This window comes from Castor canadensis, chromosome 10 (genome assembly GCF_047511655.1).
Source record: "Castor canadensis chromosome 10, mCasCan1.hap1v2, whole genome shotgun sequence".
In the NCBI taxonomy this organism is placed as follows: Eukaryota; Metazoa; Chordata; class Mammalia; order Rodentia; family Castoridae; genus Castor; species Castor canadensis.
Window position 1 is genome coordinate 62649860 of NC_133395.1, and position 24101 is coordinate 62673960.

General features: G+C 39.8%; 1 protein-coding gene and 1 non-coding gene across 3 annotated transcripts in view; one reads left to right on the forward strand and one right to left on the reverse strand.

The window, feature by feature from the left end:
- Kpna3 (karyopherin subunit alpha 3) overlaps positions 1-23685 on the reverse strand; it is an 86010-nt gene extending 62325 nt beyond the window's left edge. The window contains exon 1 of one of the 2 annotated variants that reach the window (XM_020170900.2): positions 23548-23685. In XM_020170900.2, the coding sequence (XP_020026489.2) occupies positions 23548-23616 (69 nt within the window). In that variant the 5' untranslated portion in view covers positions 23617-23685. Of the gene's footprint in view, positions 1-23457 lie in introns of both variants that reach the window. The other variant, XM_074043414.1, reaches the window with a different exon arrangement.
- Positions 18351-18423, forward strand: Trnat-agu (transfer RNA threonine (anticodon AGU)). Its single transcript has one exon. It is a non-coding gene; the product is annotated as a tRNA-Thr (tRNA).
- Positions 23686-24101: the final 416 nt, after the last annotated feature.

Sequence of the window (24101 nt, forward strand, 5' to 3'; positions counted from 1 at the left end):
TGCTGAATCTTTCCTGAAGATCCCTAAAATACCTGGGCACCAGATATTTCCTACCTTACAAAAAAGTAACCATATTTTCAAAGTCTACAGCACCAAAACTATTAATTTCCTACAGTCATCTTAGCCCCTTTCTCTGACACACATCAGTGAAGACTCCAATTTTTCCTCTTTAATTCAAGCAATGGAACAAAAAAAGAAAAAAGGTTATGTCAAGCCAAATTAGGGCCATTTCCAAGAATTTATAGTTATATCCTGAATTTAATAGTTGGCAGCAATCAAAACTAGGGAACTTCTATACTATCTGGGCCAAGTGTTTAGCTGCCTGGTTTCCTACAACCATAAATTGAAACTTCAAAGTTTCCCTTCTGCTCCTCAAAGGAAGGAGTTCTTAACTTCCTCTCAAGGTTGTACTTACCCTAAGCAGATCTGCCCAACCTGCTTTTCGCTACCTGCATTGCTATGAGCACAACAAGCAGTTTCCAACCCAAATTACTTAATAAGAAAACCATATGGTGGGTTATTTTGGCCAATAATTAAAAATATATCATATCTTCATCTAATGCTGTCATCTTCACAACTACAGAAACTTAGAATGAACGCAAAAAAACCTGGCTGGGCCCCTAATCACTGCATGAACTAATTAATGTCTAATAAAATAGAAGATTCTGCACTGGTAACTAGTAAAACTAATTCAGATGTGTTCTTATTATGAAAAAATTCTAGCTATTTTTGATAAAAGCTAAACAATAAACAAAACAACTCATTAGGAGAGAAATATACAAATATGCATATAATTTTTTCTGTTTTGGTGGTACTGGGATTGAACTCACAGCTTTCCACTTGAGCCATGCTCACAGCCCTTTTGGCTTTTAGTGTATTTTGAACTAGGGTCTCACTTTTGCCCAGAGCTCGCCTTGGACCACAATCCTCCTACCTCTACCTTCCACATAGCTGGGATTACAGAGGAGTGCGCGATCACACCTGGCAGGAGAGAAACATTAAGTAAGCTAATAGTGTTTTCCAATGTCTTTCAAATCCTGGTACACACAGACAGTATTTACTATACAGTATATTGAGATAAAGGTAAAAGGCTACATGGGCTCCAACACCCATGTCTCCAGTTGGCCACCCCTAGGGCAGCATATCAGATTGTAAACACTGACTTAAAGAGACTCTCGTGCTAACAACCTGGCTCATGAAAACAAGTCAGTGGCAAGTTCATCTTTATGGCTGTTCACTGTCACAAACTACTTAATTCAAAAAAGTGTTTATTCCTTCTATTCTAAACTATACATCAAACCTTAACAGCCCAGACTGGCTTCCCATTCGCCATTCTCCAGCTTCCACCTCCTAAGTGCTGGAATTACAGGTGTACAATACACCTGCAGCCTCCCCAAATCTTTACGACTGTAATCCACATCTGTCACTTCATGTTCCCAAACCACCTTTACTTTCACTATCACATTCTGTCTTACTTGTTCAGGCTAAACTTGGGGTGAGTCATATTCAATGACAATGCTATTTGAGCTATCTCACAATCATAAACTAGACTCCATGTATTTTCTCCCTTGTGTTCCAAAATTGGCTAACTTTGCTCCAAGTCTCTTGACTATCACACATCTCCAGAATTCTAAAAGCTCAAGAGAAAAATGCAAACAAGTTTGTTTGCATTAGACCCACATCCACAAAATTCAGAAAACAAAATATATGTCTAGCCATTATAGAACTTCAGTATCGAAGTACCAATTCTTTTATTTCAGGTAAAAACAATGTCCCCAGATCTCTACACAGAACTGAAAACCAATTACTAGTCCTAGCCATAGTCATGTAGAGTAATTTTAAATTGCCCAAGGGAAGTTAAGAAGCATTTCAAATAATTTTCACTTCTACTGAAGTATTTCAGTCAATGAGAATTTATTACAATTATATAAGAGAAAACCTGCATTTCTATCATTAAACAGTATGATGACCCTAATTAGGAATTACCAATTTATAAGCTTTTTCTTTAAGGAAAGTATTATTATTATGCAAGTATTATTCCCAAAACATTCAGCAAAAGCCAGGCATAGTGGTACATGCCTGTAGTCCCAGCTACCCAGGAGACTGAAGTAGTAGGATCACTTCAGCCCAGACAGTCAAAGCCAGTCTGGGCAACATAATGAGACCTTGTCTCAAAAACTAACAAAACAAGCCAGATGCTCACACCTGTAATCCTAGCTACTAAGGAAGCAGAGATCAGGAGGATCACGATTCAAAGCCAGCCCATGGAAACAGTCCCCTAGACCCTATCTCAAAAATATCCAACACAAAAAAAGGGCTGATGGAGTGGCTCAAGTGGGAGAGCACCTGCCTAGCAAGTGTGAGGTCCTGAGTTCAAACCCTAATATCACCAAAAAAAGTGAAGATATGCTTCTATTTGTTTCCTATGTTTTTCTGACCGTTGCTTAAAATACCTGGTGCTAAAGTTAACTAAAAGGACAAAAAAGTCTCAATAAATGTTAATTATGTATTATTTCAAAGCCAAGATACAACATCATGGAAATATTTTGAAGTTTATAAAATAGTTCAAATTAACAAAATGATATCACTTTGGCTCTCTACTAGTTGAGATTAATCCTGTATAAGCCCTACTTTCTTCATCTCTATAATCCTTAGCCCAATACTTAGCTAACATTATCATCCTTCTCAGGTTATCTAATTCCTTTTTCTTGTAGATTCAAATGTTGAGAGAAACATGCAGTTTCTTTCATATGACAATGTCTGTCCAGCTATCTTGCTCCATTTTATATTCAGCTTTCTATTATCTTTAAAAAGACAACACTACTGTCTTAACATCCTCTATAAACATGGCAGATATTCGTAAGAATCCCTACCTCTCAGGGGATTCTGATAGGAAAAGCAAATAAAGAATATACAGGATTTCAACATACCAGGGGTCAGGTCCACAAACCCACAAAGTCCCTTCTTGGTCTCTCTGCCACTCTAATGTTTCTTCAATATTTTAAAAGAAAACTTTTTATAGTTTCAGTTTTACTACAGTCAAATACCTGAAGTCATTGTGGAGATACACAATTTAACATTTTTCTGATACTGTATGGCATTTATTAATCATTTTCATTTTTGAAAAGATCACTATCCAAAATGAAGTCTTAATTTCCATAAAATTCACTTTCTGTAATAACTTCTTGTAACATCTCTGGAAGTTAAAATGTAACATGTGACCATTAGTCTTATTTTGAGGTCATTGTTTATTTTCTTCATAGTTGGAGAGTTGAGGAGGAAAAAAATATTAAAAATATTATTTATTTATTATTGGGATATATATTTGGGAAATTATTATTTACTATACCACATCCCAACTACAACTAACTGACCAACAAGGGTCTTTTTCCACCCAAACGTATGTAGTAAAACAGTAGGTGCTGTTACTTTGAAATGTTATATAAAAGTGTATTCTGTAGCCAGGCAGGGTGGTGCACATCTGCAATCCTAGCTACTTGGGACATAGACATCAGGAAGACTGAGGTTGGAGGCAGCCCAGGAAAACAGTTTGAGACCCCATCTCAACCAATAAAAAGCTGACAACATGACAAGTGCCTGTCACCCTAGCTATGCAGGAAGCATAAACACGAGGCTCGCAGTCCAGGCTGGCAGGGCATAAAAGCAAGAATCTATGAAAAAAAATAACTAAAATCAAAAAGGGATGGGGGTGTGGCTCAAGTAGTAGAGAGCCTGCCTAGCAAACGTTAAGGTCCCGAGTTCAAACCCCGGTACTGCAAAAAACAAAACAAAACAAAACTGTACTTTTAGAGCTGGGGATGTGGCTCAGTGGTAGAGTGCTTGCCTATACCATGCACAAGATCCTGGGTTTGGTCACCATCAAGGTAAGAGGAAGAGGGAGAGAGATGACCAAAAGTGTACTTTTAGACAAGTATTCAGTTATAAGACAATTATTGTTTAGGGTTTTTTTTTTTTTTAGAGGGATAAGGAGTTAAAAGAGAACAATATTGAAAATATCATAAGCCTTACTTTTTAGGCATATGTTAAAATACTGACAGATGAAACGTATTATTGACAGATCATACTTCAAAATAGTTCAGGGAGGAGTAAAGAAGGTAAAGATGTAAATGAAATAAGAGTGTCCATAAACTATAATTGTTTTGAAATGGTACAGGGAATTCAATATATTATTCTCTCTACTTTTATATTTGTTTCAAAGGTTTCTAAAAACAAGTGATTTCTGATTTTCTGAATTTAAAAAACTTAGTACCAACTGATGACTGGACAATAAGCATTTCTCTATGCTTTAAGTTTTCATATCTGTTTAAAGGAGCTGGAATCATTAAATTCCAATGTTCTGCTAATTTCAATTTTTTAAAAAAAAATTCGACTGAACATGAACATGAAGCACCCAGCAAAGGCTGAACTTTGAATCTGGTTTAACTAATAATTCTAACTATAATCCAGAATGCATTTATAGCTAAATCTGATGAAAATCAACTGAAAATTATTTATTACTGTTACCAAAATAACAATGTAGTTACAAATGATTAATTTTTACAACAAGGTTGTATATTGGTAAACCCATCATACAATGAAAATATATTAAATAAAAAATGCAGCTGGGCTCAGTAACACACTCCTGTAATCCCAGCTATCTAGGAGGCAGAGATCCAAAAAGTTAGTGAGATCCCCTCATCTCAACAAATAAGCTGGGAGTGGTGGTACATGCTTATAATCTCATTTGGATACTGACCCCAGGCAAAACTGTTTGAGAGACTATCCAAAAAACTAAAGCAGAAAAGTGTGGGGCAGTGTAGCTCAAGTGGTAGAGCGCCTGCCTAGTAAGCACAAGGCTCTGAGTTCAAATCTCAATATTGAAAAAAAAAAGAGCATTAAGTACACCTAACCTAGTAAACCTCATAGGTTAGCAACGCAGCACACTGTATAGTAGGAGCTGTGTTCCCTTGTGATCATGTGGCTAACTGGGAGCTATAGATTAAAGCAGGGCAGCTGCATATCACTAGCTCAGGAAAGGGTTCAAATTCAAAACTTGAAGTATATGTCACTTTCAAATAATGGGATAGTTGGAAAACTGCAAACTGAATTTTGGTCAGGGACCATCTCTACTTACTCCAGCAGGTCCTTATTCCTAGACTTGTCCTATTTATGATGCCCAAAGTACGTTCCTTCAAGCATTACCTCTCTTTACCACTCTCTAGAGATAATGTGTCATAGGAAACAGGCCATCAGGGACAACCTCTTTAGTTTCCCAGCTGGAATTCATGCTCACTTCTGCTGTACTCGGCAGATCCTTTCCACCTGAGGCCCATTCAAGATGTGATCACAATGGACATCTCTTCCTTTACTCCTCCCTAACACCCTCCTTCTCACTCTAGGCTCTCATTCCTTTTCTAGTCAGGTTCTTAGGTCTCTTTTGTTTAATTTCAATTTAGCCTACAGTTATTCCCACTTTGTATAATAAGTAAGAAAACAACAAAGAGCTTTCTTTCAATCCTACTTCCTCCTAAAGTTAACTGTGGTCCTTCCTTCCCATTACTACCAAATATTTAAGTAGAGATTCTACTGACTAGTCCAACAATCTCAATTCTAACTCACTCCTGACCTCACAATCATCTAGCTTCCAGCTTCCCCCACGACTCTCCCCGTTTTCCATTTCTCACTGGCCCCCAAATGCAAAATATAATGAATGGCTTATTTCAGGAAGGGGAAGTGGATAAAAAGCAATTCACAGAACTAATGAAGAAGCTGAAGAATCAGGTCTACGAAAACAGAGGGATGCAAGCAACTCCCACCGATCTAGGTGGTAGGAATTAATGGACAGTTTTCTTCACAGTACTTCCACTGGGATGAAATCTATTAGGTCCCAGTATCAGCTCGCTTAAGATTTAAATGCCAGGGACAGAATTTCATTGGTCTAGTTTGTGTTAGCCAGAAAAGAGTAAGACATCTTAATTAACCAAAGGACACAGGAGCACCTAATTAAAAATTCCATCAAAAGATAACCAGTGACAGAAAAGTAGCTTCCAAAGGCCAAATCAGAATGCTGTTCCCAAGAGAGGAAATGGAGGTCTAAGGGTACAGCACCTGTCTAGCAAGCATGAAGCCATAAGTGCAAACCTCAGTACCATTAAAAGGGAGGAGTTGGTGGTGGATATAATGCCGCTATATCAACTGTTGTTAGCCTATGCCAGGCCTCTCAGGCACCGTAATTGTAATTCATGCTGTCTTTTCCTTCTGACTCAGCAAACCATCCTTCAAGACCTAGCTCAAGTATGACCTTCTACGTAACCTTACTCAATTTCTCCAGGTATGGTCACATTCTGGCAGTACTTGCAAATTATGTACCTGTAATAGAGTACTTTCATACTGTACACTAAGCACTTTCTTAGGTACCAGTCTCTCCCATTAAACTGAAATACTCTACGTCAGAAAAAAGATATTTTCATACTTACAATCTTTGTGACTATGTCTGCCTAGCACATAGGAAACACCAGCTAATGTTAATACATTTAGACAATAAAAATAGAGAATTTGAAAAAGCAAAAGAAGAAATAAAGGAAACCATAGAAGCACTGTATAAACACCAAAATGAAAGAGAGAACACAATGAATAAATGGATAAATGAACTCAGGACAAAAATAGACAACAATAAAGAAGAAAACAGCCAGGATATGGAAAACCTCAGAAAAAAGAACGAAACAGAACTGCAAAACAAAACGGAAGGCCAATCCAGCAGAATAGAACAAACAGAAGACAGAATCTCAGAACTTGAAGATGAAATGGTAATTAAAGGAAAAACTGAAGAACTACTAATTAAACAACTCAAGACCTGTGAAAAGAAAATGCAAGAACTCACCGACTCCATCAAAAGACCAAACTTGAGAATCATGGGCATCGAAGAAGGAGAAGAGGTGCAAGCGAAGGGAATGCGTAATATATTCAACAAAATAATAACGGAAAATTTCCCAAATCTAGAGAAAGATATTCCCATACAAATGCAAGAGGCCTCCAGGACACCAAACAGACCAGATCAAAATAGAACTACTCCACGACATATCATCATTAAAACAACAAGTTCAGAAACTAAGGAAAGAATATTGAAGGCTGCAAGAGAGAAAAAACAAGTAACATACAAAGGTAAACCCATCAAAATCACAGCAGACTTCTCAACAGAAACATTAAAAGCAAGAAGAGCGTGGGGTGAGATCTTCCGGGCACTGAATGAAAATAACTTCAACCCCAGGATACTCTACCCAGCAAAGCTATCATTCAAAATAGATGGAGCAATAAAAGTCTTCCATGATAAGCAGAAACTAAAACAATATGTGACCACAAAGCCACCATTACAAAAGATTCTGCAAGGGATCCTGCACACAGAAAGTGACACCCAACTTAACCATGAAAAGGCACGCAGCACCAAACCACAGGATAAGAAAAAGCAAGACAGTAGAGAGTAACATCAAGTTAGGTACACACAATCAAACCTTCAAACAACTAAGATAACTAAATGGCAGGAATCACCACATACCTATCAGTACTAACACTTAATGTTAATGGACTTAATTCACCCATCAAAAGACACCGTTTGACAAAATGGATTAAAAAAGAAGATCCAACAATTTGTTGCTTACAGGAGACTCATCTCACCGACAGAAATAAGCATATGCTTAGGATGAAAGGCTGGAAGAAGATTTACCAAGCCAATGGCCCCCGAAAACAAGCAGGAGTAGCAATACTTATCTCTGACAAAGTAGACTTCAAACCTACATTGATCAAACGAGATAAAGAAGGACATTCCATACTAATAAAAGGGGAAATAGACCAAAAGGAAATAATAATCATCAATCTGTACGCACCCAATGTCAACGCACCCAATTTCATCAAACATACCCTGAAAGACCTAAAAGCATATATAAACGCCAACACAGTGGTTGTGGGAGACTTTAACACTCCATTATCATCAATAGATAGGTCATCCAAACAAAAACTCAATAAAGAAATCCAAGATCTAAAATATGCAATAGATCAAGTGGACCTAGTAGATGTCTACAGAACATTTCATCCAACCTCTACACAATATACATTCTTCTCAGCAGCCCATGGAACCTTCTCCAAAATAGATCATATCCTAGGGCACAAAGCAAGCCTCAGCAAATATAAGAAAATAGAAATAATACCATGCATACTATCTGACCACAATGCAGTAAAAGTAGAACTCAACAACAAAAGTAAAGACAAAAAACATGCAAACAGCTGGAAACTAAATAACTCATTACTTAATGAAGAATGGATCATCGATGCAATAAAAGAGGAAATTAAAAAGTTCCTAGAAGTCAATGAAAATGAAAACACAACCTACCAGAACCTATGGGACACAGCTAAGGCAGTCTTGAGAGGAAAGTTTATAGCCATGAGTGCATATATTAAAAAGATTGAAAGATCCCAAATCAATGACCTAATGATACATCTCAAACTCCTAGAAAAACAAGAACAAGCAAATCCCAAAACAAATAGAAGGAGAGAAATAATAAAAATAAGAGCTGAAATCAACGAAATAGAAACCAAAAAAACCATACAAAGAATTAATGAAACAAAAAGTTGGTTCTTTGAAAAAATAAACAAGATTGATAGACCCCTGGCAAACCTGACTAAAATGAGGAGAGAAAAAACCCAAATTAGTAGAATCAGGAATGCAAAAGGGGAGATAACAACAAACACCATGGAAGTCCAGGAAATCATCAGAGACTACTTTGAGAACCTATATTCAAATAAATTTGAAAATCTAAAAGAAATGGACAGATTTCTAGATACATATGATCATCCAAAACTGAACCAAGAGGAAATTAATCACCTGAATAGACCTATAACACAAAATGAAATTGAAGCAGCAATCAAGAGTCTCCCCAAAAAGAAAAGTCCAGGACCTGATGGATTCTCTGCTGAATTCTATCAGACCTTTAAAGAAGAACTGATACCAACCCTCCTTAAACTGTTCCATGAAATAGAAAGGGAAGGAAAACTGCCAAACACATTTTATGAAGCCACTATTACACTTATCCCAAAACCAGGCAAAGACACCTCCAAAAAGGAGAACTATAGGCCAATCTCCTTAATGAACATTGATGCAAAAATCCTCAACAAAATAATGGCAAATCGAATTCAGCAACACATCAAAAAGATTATTCACCACGACCAGGTAGGCTTCATCCCAGGGATGCAGGGGTGGTTCAACATACGAAAATCAATAAACGTAATAAACCACATTAACAGAAGCAAAGACAAAAACCACTTGATCATCTCAATAGATGCAGAAAAAGCCTTTGATAAGATCCAACATCATTTCATGATAAAAGCTCTAAGAAAACTAGGAATAGAAGGAAAGTTCCTCAACATTATAAAAGCTATATATGACAAACCTACAGCCAGCATTATACTTAACGGAGAAAAATTAAAACCATTCCCTCTAAAATCAGGAACCAGACAAGGATGCCCACTATCTCCACTCCTATTCAACATAGTACTGGAATTCCTAGCCAGAGCAATTAGGCAAGAAGAAGGAATAAAAGGAATACAAATAGGTAAAGAAACTGTCAAAATATCCCTATTTGCAGACGACATGATCCTATACCTTAAAGACCCAAAAAACTCTACTCAGAAGCTTCTAGACATCATCAATAGCTATAGCAAGGTAGCAGGATATAAAATCAACATAGAAAAATCATTAGCATTTCTATACACTAACAATGAGCAAACGGAAAAAGAATGTATGAAAACAATTCCATTTACAATAGCCTCAAAAAAAATCAAATACCTAGGTGTAAACCTAACAAAAGATGTGAAAGACCTCTACAAGGAAAACTATACACTTCTGAAGAAAGAGACTGAGGAAGACTATAGAAAGTGGAGAGATCTCCCATGCTCATGGATTGGTAGAATCAACATAGTAAAAATGTCTATACTCCCAAAAGTAATCTACATGTTTAATGCAATTCCCATCAAAATTCCAATGACATTCATCAAAGAGATTGAAAAATCTACTGTTAAATTTATATGGAAACACAAGAGGCCACGAATAGCCAAGGCAATACTCAGTCAAAAGAACAATGCAGGAGGTATCACAATACCTGACTTCAAACTATATTACAAAGCAATAATAATAAAAACAGCATGGTACTGGCACAAAAACAGACATGAAGACCAGTGGAACAGAATAGAGGATCCAGATATGAAGCCACACAACTATAAGCAACTTATCTTTGACAAAGGAGCTAAAAATATACGATGGAGAAATAGCAGCCTCTTCAACAAAAACTGCTGGGAAAACTGGTTAGCAGTCTGCAAAAAACTGAAACTAGATCCATGTATATCACCCTATACCAAGATTAACTCAAAATGGATCAAGGATCTTAATATCAGACCCCAAACTCTTAAGTTGATACAAGAAAGAGTAGGAAATACTCTGGAGTTAGTAGGTATAGGTAAGAACTTTCTCAATGAAACCCCAGCAGCACAGCAACTAAGAGATAGCATAGATAAATGGGACCTCATAAAACTAAAAAGCTTCTGTTCATCAAAAGAAATGGTCTCTAAACTGAAGAGAACACCCACAGAGTGGGAGAAAATATTTGCCAACTATACATCAGACAAAGGACTGATAACCAGAATATACAGGGAACTTAAAAAACTAAATTCTCCCAAAACTAATGAACCAATAAAGAAATGGGCAGGTGAACTAAACAGAACTTTCTCAAAAGAAGAAATTCAAATGGCCAGAAAACACATGAAAAAATGCTCACCATCTCTAGCAATAAAGGAAATGCAAATTAAAACCACACTAAGATTCCACCTCACCCCTGTTAGAATAGCCATCATCAGCAACACCACCAACAACAGGTGTTGGCGAGGATGCGGGGAAAAAGGAACCCTCTTACACTGTTGGTGGGAATGTAGACTAGTACAACCACTCTGGAAAAAAATTTGGAGGCTACTTAAAAAGCTGGACATTGATCTACCATTTGATCCAGCAATACCACTCTTGGGGATATACCCAAAAGACTGTTACTCCAGAGGCACCTGCACATCCATGTTTATTGCGGCACTATTCACAATAACCAAGTTATGGAAACAGCCAAGATGCCCCAGCACTGACGAATGGATTAAGAAAATGTGGTATCTATACACAATGGAATTTTATGCAGCCATGAAGAAGAACGAAATGTTATCATTCGCTGGTAAATGGATGGAATTGGAGAACATCATTCTGAGTGAGGTTAGCCTGGCCCAAAAGACCAAAAATCGTATGTTCTCCCTCATATGTGGACATTAGATCAAGGGCAAACACAACAAGGGGATTGGTCTATGAGCACATGATAAAAGCGAGAGCACACAAGGAAGGGGTGAGGATAGGTAAGACACCTAAAAAACTAGCTAGCATTTGTTGCCCTTAATGCAGAGAAACTAAAGCAGATACCTTAAAGCAACTGAGGCCAATAGGAAAAGGGGACCAGGAACTAGAGAAAAGGTTAGATTAAAAAGAATTAACCTAGAAGGTAACACCCACGCACAGGAAATCAATGTGAGTCAATGCCCTGTATAGCTATCCTTATCTCAACCAGCAAAACCCCTTGTTCCTTCCTATTATTGCTTATACTCTCTCTACAACAAAATTAGAGATAAGGGCAAAATAGTTTCTGCTGGGTATTGAGGGGGGGAGCGGGAGGGGGTGGAGTGGGTGGTAAGGGAGGGGGTGGGGTCAGGGGGGAGAAATAAACCAAGCCTTGTATGCACATATGAATAATAAAAGAAAAATGAAAAAAAAAAAAAAAAAAACAGATTAGTTTTCCAGTCACTAGGATATGTGAGCCATCAAATAAAAAAGAGAAGATGGGGCAATTGCAAGTAAACATGCTGATAGCATCCAAGACAACGTGGATATTCAAAGAAATCAAGAAAGGACACCCAGAAACTTATGAAGGGCAAAAACTCCACATGTATAAAAATTAAGAAAAAAATTTTAAGTAATCTAAGAGCCCAAAGGCATCACTTGTAAGAAAGGAAATTACAGTATCTATGTATATAATGGATAGTCTCACCTAAATTATACTCTTTTAAAGAGGGCAGAGAAATGTATAGGACATTTTTAGGAAGACCAACTAGCATTTCAAAAGAAAATTTGGTATGTAAAAAAATTCGATATCCCAGAAAACCTAACCATAGTCACGCCTTTTCTCTACACTTTGCTAATTAAGTACCTGTATCAGAGAACTTATGCTGTATTAAGTACATGCTTAGGTATCAGTCTCTCTCTCTAAACTCAAATTCCTAGATCAGAAACAAATTTCATATTTTTCATCATTTTAACCATTCATTCAGAATGATTAACTCCAAGTAAATATAGTCAAACTGTAACTGTTGATACTGGTTAGGCTGTGTCAAAATTTTTCTTGACCCATTTTTTTTTGGGGGGGGGAGCTGAGATTTGAACTCTGGCCTTTGTGCCAAAATATTCCTTTAACAGAAAAACCACAAGAAAGGATAGCTACATCTCCCTTATTCCTTTACTATTCCTTTATCTCCATGATAAAGGAGTAAAGACTTAGAAACGAAAATATAGCCAAACCTTATGCTAACAAAATAAAAAGTCAATTTAGGAGTGGTGTCAGTCATAGAGAAAACCATTAACTCTGAATTTAAGACTTTCTAGAAATACATTTTGTAACTTCTTTACTGGATACCAAAAGGTCATTTTACTTTTTCCTTCAAATGTTATCCAATATGTCACATTTTACCCAAATAACTAAAATTCATTTCAGCAAATATAGTAACTTTCATATTCATGACATTAAACTATTCTTTATCATATGAACCATCTAATAAATTAATATCACTATTGGAATATATTCCAATGTACACAGTGTCATCAATTAAATTTTTTTAATTAGAAAAATGCTTAGATTGGCTGAGTGCTGGTGGCTCATGCCTATAATCCTAGCTACTTGGCAGGCTGAGATTGGAAGGATCGAGGTTCAAGGCCAGCCCAGGCAAACAGTTCTCGAGACCCCATCTCCAAAACAACCAAAGCAAAATGGGCTGAAGGCATGGCTCTAACAGTAGAGTGCCTGCTTTGGAAGCAGGAAGCCCTGAGTTAAAATTCCAATTCCATCAAAAAAAAAAAAGTGCTTAACCTGAAGCTAATCAAGTCTTTAAATTTAACTTCCAGTTTACAGAAAACCCCGAGGATGGTGAGAAACAGGAACAAATAAAGCAACAACATAGGGAAACAGACAAATTCTGCAATTAGGACCTTCTATTAGGCTAAACCAGATGAAACTGCTGATACTTGACTGTTGTGAACCTCAAAAATTGTAATTTCATATGATGCAACATAATGTAAGAAAACTGACCTGCTTTCTTTAACAAATTAACGGTATTTAAAAAATGGTGAAGCTAGTCATGGTGGTACACACCTGTAATCCCAGCACTCGGGAAGCTGAGGCAGGAGGACTGCAAGTTTGAGGACAGCCTGGGCTACAAAATGAAACCCTTTCTCAAAAAATCAAATGGCCAAGCACCAGTAGCTCACACCTGTAATCCTACTACTCAGGAGGCAGAGATTAGGAGGATCATGGTTCAAAGCCAGCCAGGGTAAACAGTTCAAGAGACCCTATCTCAAAAATACCCAACACAAAAAAGGGCTGGCAGTGTAGCTCAAGTGGTAGAGTGCCTGCCTAGCAGGTACAAAGCCCTGAGTTCAAACTCTAGTACTGCCAATAAATACATAAATAAAAATGGGGAAACAACAGCCAAAAGTAGCATGAGTATTCACTGATTGAAGAGTAGATAAACACAATGTGGTATACACATACAATGGAATGCTAAAGGAAATTTTAATACACGCTACAACATGGATGAACCCTGAAAATATTACGCTAACTGGAAACAAACCAGTTTCAAGAGGCTTGGGCTTTAATCCCTAATCCACTCTGTATATGCCTTAATCTCCCAATACTTAGCCTGTCATAATAAAAAGTTTGGACTTGATTTGGAAGCAATAGAAAAAGACACAAAGGTTAAAAGTTTCAATTTAAATACATATTTTGGGGAAATTGCACCAGTGGCAGAGTATGGATATATTTATTCAATGAATATTTTAGTGCTTTCTTTGTTCCAGTAACTGTACTGAGGAGCAGACAATGAAGATGTAGACTCTATATCCAGTAGGAAAACCAGACATAATTAAAATATATTACTATTACTATCACAAGAAAGAATACTCAGTTCTTTCAGGAACAAAGAAAGGTGCCCAACCTAGAGTTGAGCATTTAAAAGGGGTAGGAATTAGTAAGGCAACAAGAGATAGAGAAGGATACTCCAGTCAGCAGGACAGCCCTGAGAATAGAAATAGCACTGGCAAGGAGAGAAGGGCAGGATTCCAGATTATGTATAAGCATATAAGAAGCTCAGTGTTGCTAGAGCTTAAAGGGGCAGGAGAGGGAGGAAGGAAGGTTGAATCTAGAGAAATAATCAAGCCTCTCATAAACTGGAGAAAGATCACCACTTTTTAAACTGTCAGGTGATAAGTATTAAGGCCTCAAGTAAGATGGAACCAAAGGAATCAAAAGTCAGGGCCCAAATCAAGAGAGCACAGAGATTTGAGCTACATGACTGGCATCTGACTGAATGTAGAAGATGAGGAAGGAGTCCAAGAAGATTCTCAAGTTTCAAATTTGGGTCACAGGGCAATGATACCATAAACAGAAAAAAAGAAAAAGCAAAGAACACAGTTTTATACACGCTGAACTTGAGAAGCTGTTGAGATGTTCATGTGAATAACTTCCAGCAGGTGATTAAAACAGATTTAAGCCCTCTTACCAGCCCCTAAGAAATGACAGTTAAAACTACGGGAGCCATTGATCAAGAAAACATCTACAGAATTATCCCAACACCTGCCTACACTGAATGGGTAGAAAGAAGAGTAGGCAAAACTAACAACAAAAGAGTAATCCAAGAGTTACAAGGACTAGGAGAGACCATGTGTCCTGTTAATGAATTCAAGAAAATTACAGTTCCTACTATATGACATATAGATTCCTGAAAAACTTCATGTGCTACAATATACAATATGCACCAGGATAGCTGAAGCAATAAGCACCTATTAAGACATAACATCTGATTAAATGGAGCCAAGAGGAAGGGTATGGATGAAGAGAAATGTGCATATGCCTAGGTTTGCTCTCTGTCCAACCATGCTTTTATACTTTGTGCTCAATTACTGTTACTTGGGAATGCTAAATATTAATGTGCTAGTAAAAATCAAATAAGAACCAACAGAAATTTCGTATTAACATCTTTCTTTGTCAAGGTGCTGGTAGCTCATGCCTGTAATCCTAGCTACTCAGGAGGCAGAGATCAAGAGGATTTTGGTTCGAAGCCAGCCCTGGCAAATAGTTCAAGAGACCTATCTCTAAAATACCCAACACAAAATAACAGGGCTGGAGGGGTAGCTCAAGTGGCAGAGTGCCTGCCTAGCAAGAATGAGGCTGTGAGTTCAAACTCGAGTACTGCTAAAATCAAAACAAAACAACAAATCTTTTCTCTAGTCTATTTACCATTCCAGCATGAATTAGTTCACCTTACAAAAATACATTATAGCAGAACAGACTGCCAAGAGGAGGGCTAGGCAACAATATCAATGTCTCAGAGTCCACATCAAAAGAAATTATTAATATAAAAGATGCCTAAATAAAATAAAGTAAAAAAATCATAAAATAATATTGGGCCTTTTACCTCCAAATGTAGATTTTTTTTCAAGTATATTATCTAATCTCTCTATAATAAATTTATTAAATTTTACAAACTAGTCTCTAAATAACCAACAGCATCCCAAGGTCCCTACCCCCCACTAAGCTTTTTGACAAAGCCTGCATATTTTATAGCTATACATACACAGTATATGTTGTACAGTACAGCAACGTATCCCAAATAGGTGAACTGCAGGAAAATTGTCTTAGAAAAGCATAAGAAAGAAAGAAAAAGGTAGTCATTGATAGTACAAAATACGCTACTGGACAGGAAAGGTTTTATACACAACTTTCGAAAGGTTTTTGGTAGCTGCTGTTTTAATTAGAATGACATGGTGTGGAGAATTACAATCTTGGTATTCCAGATATATTCCTCCTCACCTCTAAGTGAAGAGGTTTCCACAGTGAGTCCCAATCAAAAGACAGCCAAAGAAGGCATATAACAGAATTGCACATATAAACCCATGGAGAAAAAAACAACTGGATACTCAACCATCAAAAGGATTTTTTTGAGGCAGAATTACACTATGTTCATCTCACTATGGCCTTGAACTCTCGATTCTCCTGCTTCAGCCTCCTAAGTGCTAAGATTATAGTCATATACTACCATTACCAGCCATCTCAAGTACTTTGTTGTGACTAGCACAGAAGAGGTAAAAGAAAGAACAAGAGAAGAGATGGAAAAAGTAGGGTACAGCCTTATGAGAAAATATGTGTAGCATGTTAAGGGATCCTGAAGTCAATGTAAAGGATCCTGAACAAGAAAGTAGCAAAGAAAGATTTTAGAAAAATCAATCTATAAGATACACTGGGGAGAGAAAGCACTGAAAACAGGAAAACTAAGTACATTATAATACTTGCACAGAAAGGGGTTAAATTAGGGGCAGTGATCACACGGCTGGTAGCAAAGGTACAAATATGACAACCCTTTGGATGACTAATACTAAGAGTGAAGGAAGAGAAAAGAATCAGGATGAAGTTTTAAAGTCAAATAGTAATACCATTTAACCACAGAAGTTCCACAGACAGAGAAGCAAGTCTGGGAATGCTAGCTGAATTTGCAGAACATAAACTATATTTTATCCTTTAGTATTAGAAACTAAAGTACACATTACATTGCTCAAGTGTCAAGGTCAAGAACATGGGTTGTTTTTGGTTTTAAAAAAAAAAACAGCTGTTTCTTTGCTAATAAGAATGAAACTTTGTGGAAGGTGTGGTGGTTCAAGCTTGTAATCCTAGCTACTCAAGAGGTGAAGTTTGGGAGAATCACCGTTCAAAGCCACCTTGGGCAGAAAGTTCATGAAACCCTATCTCAACCAATGGCGGGCACAGTGGCATACACCTGTCCTCCCAGCTATATGGGGAAACACAAATATGAGGATCCAGGTCCAGGGCAGCCCGGGCTAAAGTGAGCTAGGCGCATGTAAGATTACATGCCTGTAATCTTATCTATATAGGAGGCAGAGATCAGGAGGATCCTGGTTCAAAACCAGCCTGGGCAAATAATTCAAGAGCCCCCTATCTTGAAAATAATTAACATAAAAAAAGGGCTGGTGGAGCAGCTCAAGTGGTAGAGTGCCTGCTTAGCAAGTGGGAAACCCTGAGTTCAAACCCCAGTACCACCAAAAAAACAAAACAAAACAAAAATTCAAAAAAGGCTGGTGGAATGGCTCAAGTGGTAGAGCACCTGCCTAACAAGTGTAAGGCCCTGAGTTCAACCTCCAGTACCTCTAAAACTTCCAAAAACAAGTGGGAAAAAAATAAAAAGAAAACTTTGCAAGGATAAAAAGTGGGGGGGGGATGACAAAAGGCAAATAAATCAAATGATCAGTATACAAAATTTTTATTAGCAAGGTTTTAAAAGTACCAAAATAGGCATTTCTGTCATACAGTCAAGATTTGTTCAATACTTCCCTGACTCACTAATGGGTCATACATGTCAAGTCATAAGGCCTCCTTCAGGGAGGACAACAGAGTGAGCAAGGGTTCTGGCTTAAGAGTCATAATGCTTTGATAAAAGTCGAGGCTCTCAATAGGAGAAGGGGACCAGGAACTAGAGAAAAGGTTAGATCAAAGAATTAACCTAGAAGGTAACACACATGCACAGGAAATCAATGCATGTCAACTCCCTGTATAGCTATCCTTATCTCAACTAGCAAAAACCCTTGGTCCTTCCTATTATTCCTTATACTCTCTCTTCAACAAAATTAGAGATAAGGGCAAAATAGTTTCTGACGGGTATTGAGGGGGTGGGGGAGAGAGGGAGGGGGCAGGGGGGCAAGGGAAAGGGGTGGGGGAAGAGGGGGAGAAATGACCCAAACATTGTATGCACATATGGAAAAAAAAAAAAAAAGTCCAGGCTCTGTCACTTAACATGCTATGACTCAGGGCTAACTAGTTAGCCCTAACTAGTTTAAGAGTTATAGGTCTCAAGTTTCCTCACTAGCAAATGGGTATAATAGCACCTACTTTATAGGACTGTTGCCAAGATGCAATACTTGTTAAAAAAATGTCACAGCTTGGGTTGGTGGAGTGGCTCAAGTGGTAGAGCATCTGCCTAGTAAGCATGAGGCCCTGAGTTCGAATCCCAGTTCCGCCAAAAAAAAAAAAAAAAAAAAAAAAAGCACATCTTGCTGGAAGCAATGGCTCACACCTGTAAACCTAGCTATTGGTGAGGCTAAGCATCAGCCAGATGGTAGCCAGAGGGTAGCCTATGCAAACAGTTCAAGAGAACCCAATCTCCAAAATAACCAGAGCAAAATGGAGGTGTGGATCAAGCAGTAGAGAGCCTGCTTTGCAAGCATGAAGTCCTGACTTCAAACCTAGTCCCGCCAAAAAAAAAAAAAAAAAAAAAGTCACATACTTGAGGTACATAAGAGCAAGAAAAAGTAAAGTTAGTATGACTGCCAGTGACCTGAATGTTTGTTTTAAAAGTATTCATTAATCAGGGCACGGTGGTTCACACTTGTAATCCTAACTACTACGGAAGCAGAGATCAAGATCAAGAAAATCGAGGTTCAAGGCCAGCACAAGCAAAAATTCCAAAAGACCACACCCCCACCCCCGCCATCTCAAACAATCTAAGCTGGACGCAGTGGCACGTGCCTGCCATCCTAGCTACATGGGGAAGCATAAGGATCACAGGTCCAGGCTGGTCCAGGCATAAATGTGAGACCCTACTCAAAAAACAACAAAAGCAAAAAAAGAACATGGTTCAAGTGGGAGAACACCTGCCTAGCAAGCATAAGACCCTGAGTCCAAACCCCAGTACTGCCAAAATAACAAAAAAAATATTCATTCAAATATTTGTTTTGCACACTTTTACCAGGGGTAGGGGGAGGAGGCAGTACTGGGGTTTGACTCAGGGTTTTAAACTTGCTAGACAGGTGCTCTACCACTTAAGCCATGCCTCCATCCCTTTTTGCTCAGGTTATTTTTTTAAATAGACCTTATATTGAAATAGACCTGATTTCCCCAGGCCAGCCTGGATCAACCTTATTTATACTTCCTGCAGTACTGGGACAACAGGCACATACCATCACGCCCAGCCTTTTCTGTTGAGATGGAGTTTCATGAGCTTTTTTCCCCTCAGGCTGGCCCGGAACTACAATGTTCACAATCTCAGCCTTCCCTATAGCTGGAATACAAGGTGTGTACTACTGCATCCAGCTACTGGTTGAAATGGGTCTCATGAACTTTTAACCCAGGCTGGCCTCAAACTGTGATCCTCCCACCTCCCGAGTAGCTAGGTGTAAGCCACTGGCACCCAGTTGTTTTGCACACTTTTCTACAAGTATATTTGAAGAGTTTTAAATATTTTTTGAAAATGAATGAGCTTAAGAATCAATGCCAGGGCCGAACATGGTAGTAATGTCTATAATCCCAGCTACCCAGGAGGCAGAGCTAGGAGGATCTCAGTTGAGGACATCGCAGGCAAAGTTAGTTCATGGTCCCATCCCAGGCCCAGTGCTAGTGGCTCACTCCTGTAATCCTGGCTGCATAGGAGGCAAAGATCAGGATGATCACTGTTTGAGACCAGCCAGGGCAAAAAGCGAGAACTTATCTCAAAAATACCTAACACACACCAAAATAAAAGGGCTGGGAGAGTGGTTCAAGTGATAAGAGTGCCTGCCTAGCAAGCATGAGGCCCTGAGTTCAATCCCTAGTACCACAAAAAATAAAACAGTAAAACAGTGCCTTATATGAAAAGGTCCGGTGCTGAAACACACATTACACACCAAATAAAGGTAATTAAGAGTTTTCTTTTCATTATACAGTTCCTAAATTTGGCTACAAAATCCACTTCCCTACCCAATCTCCAAATTTCTGTCAATAATTAGTCCCTCCCCTCCATCTCTATATATAAACCTCAGGATAATCTTTATCTCCTTTAGACAGAAAAGGATAGGAAGAGGATTAAGAGAAAGGAGAAAAGCGAAGAGGAGGAAAATCACCAAACTCTCATCCCTGGTCATACTCATCGCCAATCTCAACTTTTTGGAAAATTCTTCCTTGCAGACTAGGTAGCAGCACCATTCCTCCAGGCTAATTCTAGACATTATCTTGTTACTCTTTTCCACTGCTCTAATCATGTTACATCTCCTAACTCTCTGTCCTGGAATAAATTCCTTGGGATCTCCCTATCTAGCAAAACCTTCCAAGCAACTTTGGCCACATGGCACATTTTCAGACAAACAGAAAGCACCTGGAAGTCTCAGTGTTCACCTCCTAACCTAATCACTCTTCCTTTTCATCTGGATTTTTATTTTCTAATTTCTCATGTCCCCTTTTTCATGCTTGGTACACAATTCCTATGAGATTCACCAACTTTGTCTTTCCTCTCTGAAGACCTCTTAAAATCTCTAAGAAGTCATCCTTGAGTGAACGTTTATGAAATTTTTCTTCTGCACCCCTTTCTACTAACAATCCCTACACATAATTCTATTCTCTTATTTTCTTAAAAAAATATATTCTTGCCTCTATTATCTATCAGCTGATTATATAACTTATAATTATGTTTTAACTTTTTTGTCTATATTATATATAAATAAGGAATAAAATCAAAGTGTACCTGCCTGTCCTGGAACAAGTCTGATAATCACAACTACTTACAAAGGTAAGCTGTGGTATGATTCTAATGTAATATAATTTCTAAGTAAGACTAAAGTAGAGTAAGTAATTCTAAGTAATACAATTTCTGAGTAAGACTAAATTAGACATGGTATCTAATCTTAGTTTTGTGCAAATCCTCAATAAAGATTCTTGATCAGATTTGACCCCAGGTTACCCATTAAGTCACATCTCTAGCTAGCACTTAGGTAGTGCACTCACTTTCTCTCTCTCACTCTACCTCCCTCTCTAAATCTCAGCAGTCCTACTACATTCTCTCAAGACCCCTCAATTAGTGCTCCTCCAAACTGCCCTTCTTCTCCTCTTTCCTGGTTAACTTTCTTGCACTCTCAGGGGTCAGCTCCCTCTCATTTACCTATTAGGCATCAAGCAGAACATCTCCCCTGACTGCTGACCTCTAAGGTCCGTCCTCTCAAGCATTTTCAGAATACCTATATCCTAACACTTATTAATGTGCTGAATTGTAATTATCACTCCCACTGGACTATAAACTCCTTGAGGTACAGATTGAATCTTAATCCCCTTTTGTAAAAGATTGCTAGACACTCATCAGACAACTGGTGAGTGAAGGCTCATACCCTCTGCATAACTTGTGCAGACTACAAAAGCGCTGAGATTCTGCATCTGAAGTACTTTCCTCTTGTCATGTGGGAATAATGCCATACCTAGCTCATAAGGATTAAATAAGGTATCATGAAGCTCTCCATACAGTAGTGTCTGCTACAAAGAACTACCACTTGAATGTCTGCTATTTCATGTCTTAGTTACTCTAATGTATCCCAGGAAATGTAATGTTGTGATCAGTTATCACGCTGATGGCTTAGTGACCATCCTGTCTTTTGCATGCATACAGAAGTCAGAAGTCACTAGTTACCTTCTGATCTTCAAGCATGTTATTTGCTGTGTACCTACTATGTGCAGGAGTCCTTACCAGGTATCACTACACTCTCCAAGCAATACTAGTATTAAATAGTAAGACAAAAACTTATACCAATATCCGAAAGAGAAAGAATGTTATTCGTTTTTCTGTATAATGAGTATTTCTCAAACGATAAGTTTTGCTTTATAATAACAGTAAGCTTTAAGAAAAATTACTGGTGGAAAAAGTTCAAAATTTAACTCGTCATCAAATAGGCCAGCGACAGAAGACAGTTCCAAAATTTCTTTTCCTATCCCTAAGTTTCACTTTTGCTTAGAAGTATTTCTCACAAAGAAAACTAAGCATGATCAGGCCAGAGGTAGATGACCCTTATCTGTTCACTCAAATGGGAATTCCACAGATATTCCCTTAGGTTGTTCCCAATTAGTATTTAATTTTGTAGCCTAAAAAATGGCCCGAGTTTTATTTACCCCGTTATCTCCTCTAAGGTTAAATCAAATAAATCCTGGCCCCTCAGCAAAAATTACAGAACTGTACATCATGTGACAGTATTAGAAAAGGAGGCTGCGGACTTAAAACCATTTCCCCCCTTTCAAATCTAGAGGTCAGAGTTCCAGTGAAGTTTGTGTATTATATTTCACTGGTTTTAGTTGCTGCAGAGGGACCTCTAGCGCTACCTCAATAAGCCGAGTTTGCAAATAGTAGCTGCTAATGTCACCTTAATGAGACAATGGCAACATGCTGAGTAGCAACGAACTGAGTGACCACAATGAATGTTTACAGTTTTGCATGCACTTGGAAAATCTACCAGCTTGGTGCATGAGTTATATACAAGGACGTAGGAACCTATGTACACTCAATTATTTTACCAATTTATTTCAGCAAAACCTATCAAAGAATTTATTATCCTGTGCACACTTCCACTCCAGAAAAGGCTAAGAAAACATGTCCTAAGAGCGGAGGTCAGAACCACCTCTTTCCCAATGCCTGAACACAATAGATGGTAAACTATTGTCCACCTTCAGCTCGCTTCAAATGCCAGCCGTGTTCCGGAGTACGAGCTGGAAAAGCTCAGCGCGACTGGTCCAGAGCACGGCATTGGAATATAGGAAAATTATCCTGGCGCATCCTACCCTCCCCCAACCACCACCCTCAAACAAGTCGGTTACCCGGCTGGTCCCCACCCCCCTCTGCGGGCTGCCACCGCCCGCCTGGGCCCGGCTCGCAGAAGGTAGGCGCGGGACCCGTGGAGCCGAGGCTCCATGTGCCGCAGCGCGGGAGTACCGAGCGGGCAGCGCCGGGCGGGAGGCTGCACTGGCAGCGAACGCGAGCTGCGGGCGGACCCAGCGGTTCGGCCGACGGCGGCAAGCATCCCCGTCCGCCCGTCCGTCCTCCCGTCCGCCCGCCCGCGCGGCCCCGGCCCGCGGACCCCGCCTCAGCTCCACATCCCTTCCCCGCCGCCACCAGGCCGCGCCCGCGTGACGGGGCCGAAAGCCCCGGCATTTCCCGGTCCCCGCGCCGGCAGCTCCGGAGGGTGGCTGCAGTTGCCGGCCCGAGTCCCGCTGCCCACTCCACCCAGCCCAGGGCCGCGGTGACGGGAGGCGGTGGCTAACTCCGACTGACCGCAAGCCGGCGAGAAACAGCCTGGCGCTGGCCCCCCGCCCCTCCTCCGCCGCCGCCGCCGGAGGGCCCAGACCGCGGAAGCACACTCACTTCCACATCGCGGCCCTTGTTCTTGAAGCTCTTGATGCGGTGGTTCTCCAAGCCGGGGTTTTCGGCCATGGCTGCGCGCGGCTCCGGCGGCGGCTACTCCTGCGGCTGCGGCGGCGAGTCTCGGCGCGGGAGGGGGGGTGGGGGAGGCCGGGAGGGGAAGGGAGGGGGAGGGGGAGAGAGCACGTTCCGTGACGCCTCCGAGCGCGAGGTGGCAGCAGCGCCGGGGGGAGGCGGCGGCCGACGGCCAGGCCAGGCGGGCGGGAACGGCGCTGAGGAGTGGCGTGCGCTCGGGGGGCTGAGGATACGTAACGAGAGGCGGCGACTGGCCTGGCTGCTCGCCCCGCTGATTTTCGAGATGACCCTGCTCCCAAACCCCCAGTAGGGCCTCCCCTTGGGGCTGCAAGTCATGTGCCAGAAATGGAGCGGGACTTAGGGGCTTTTACCGCCCCACCCGGGACACAGGGCGGCAGGGGGGAACTACAGTTCCCAGCATGCCAGGTGCTGGCCAGAGTATTTCTCCACGCCCAAGGAAATCTAGGAGCATGCCGGGATAG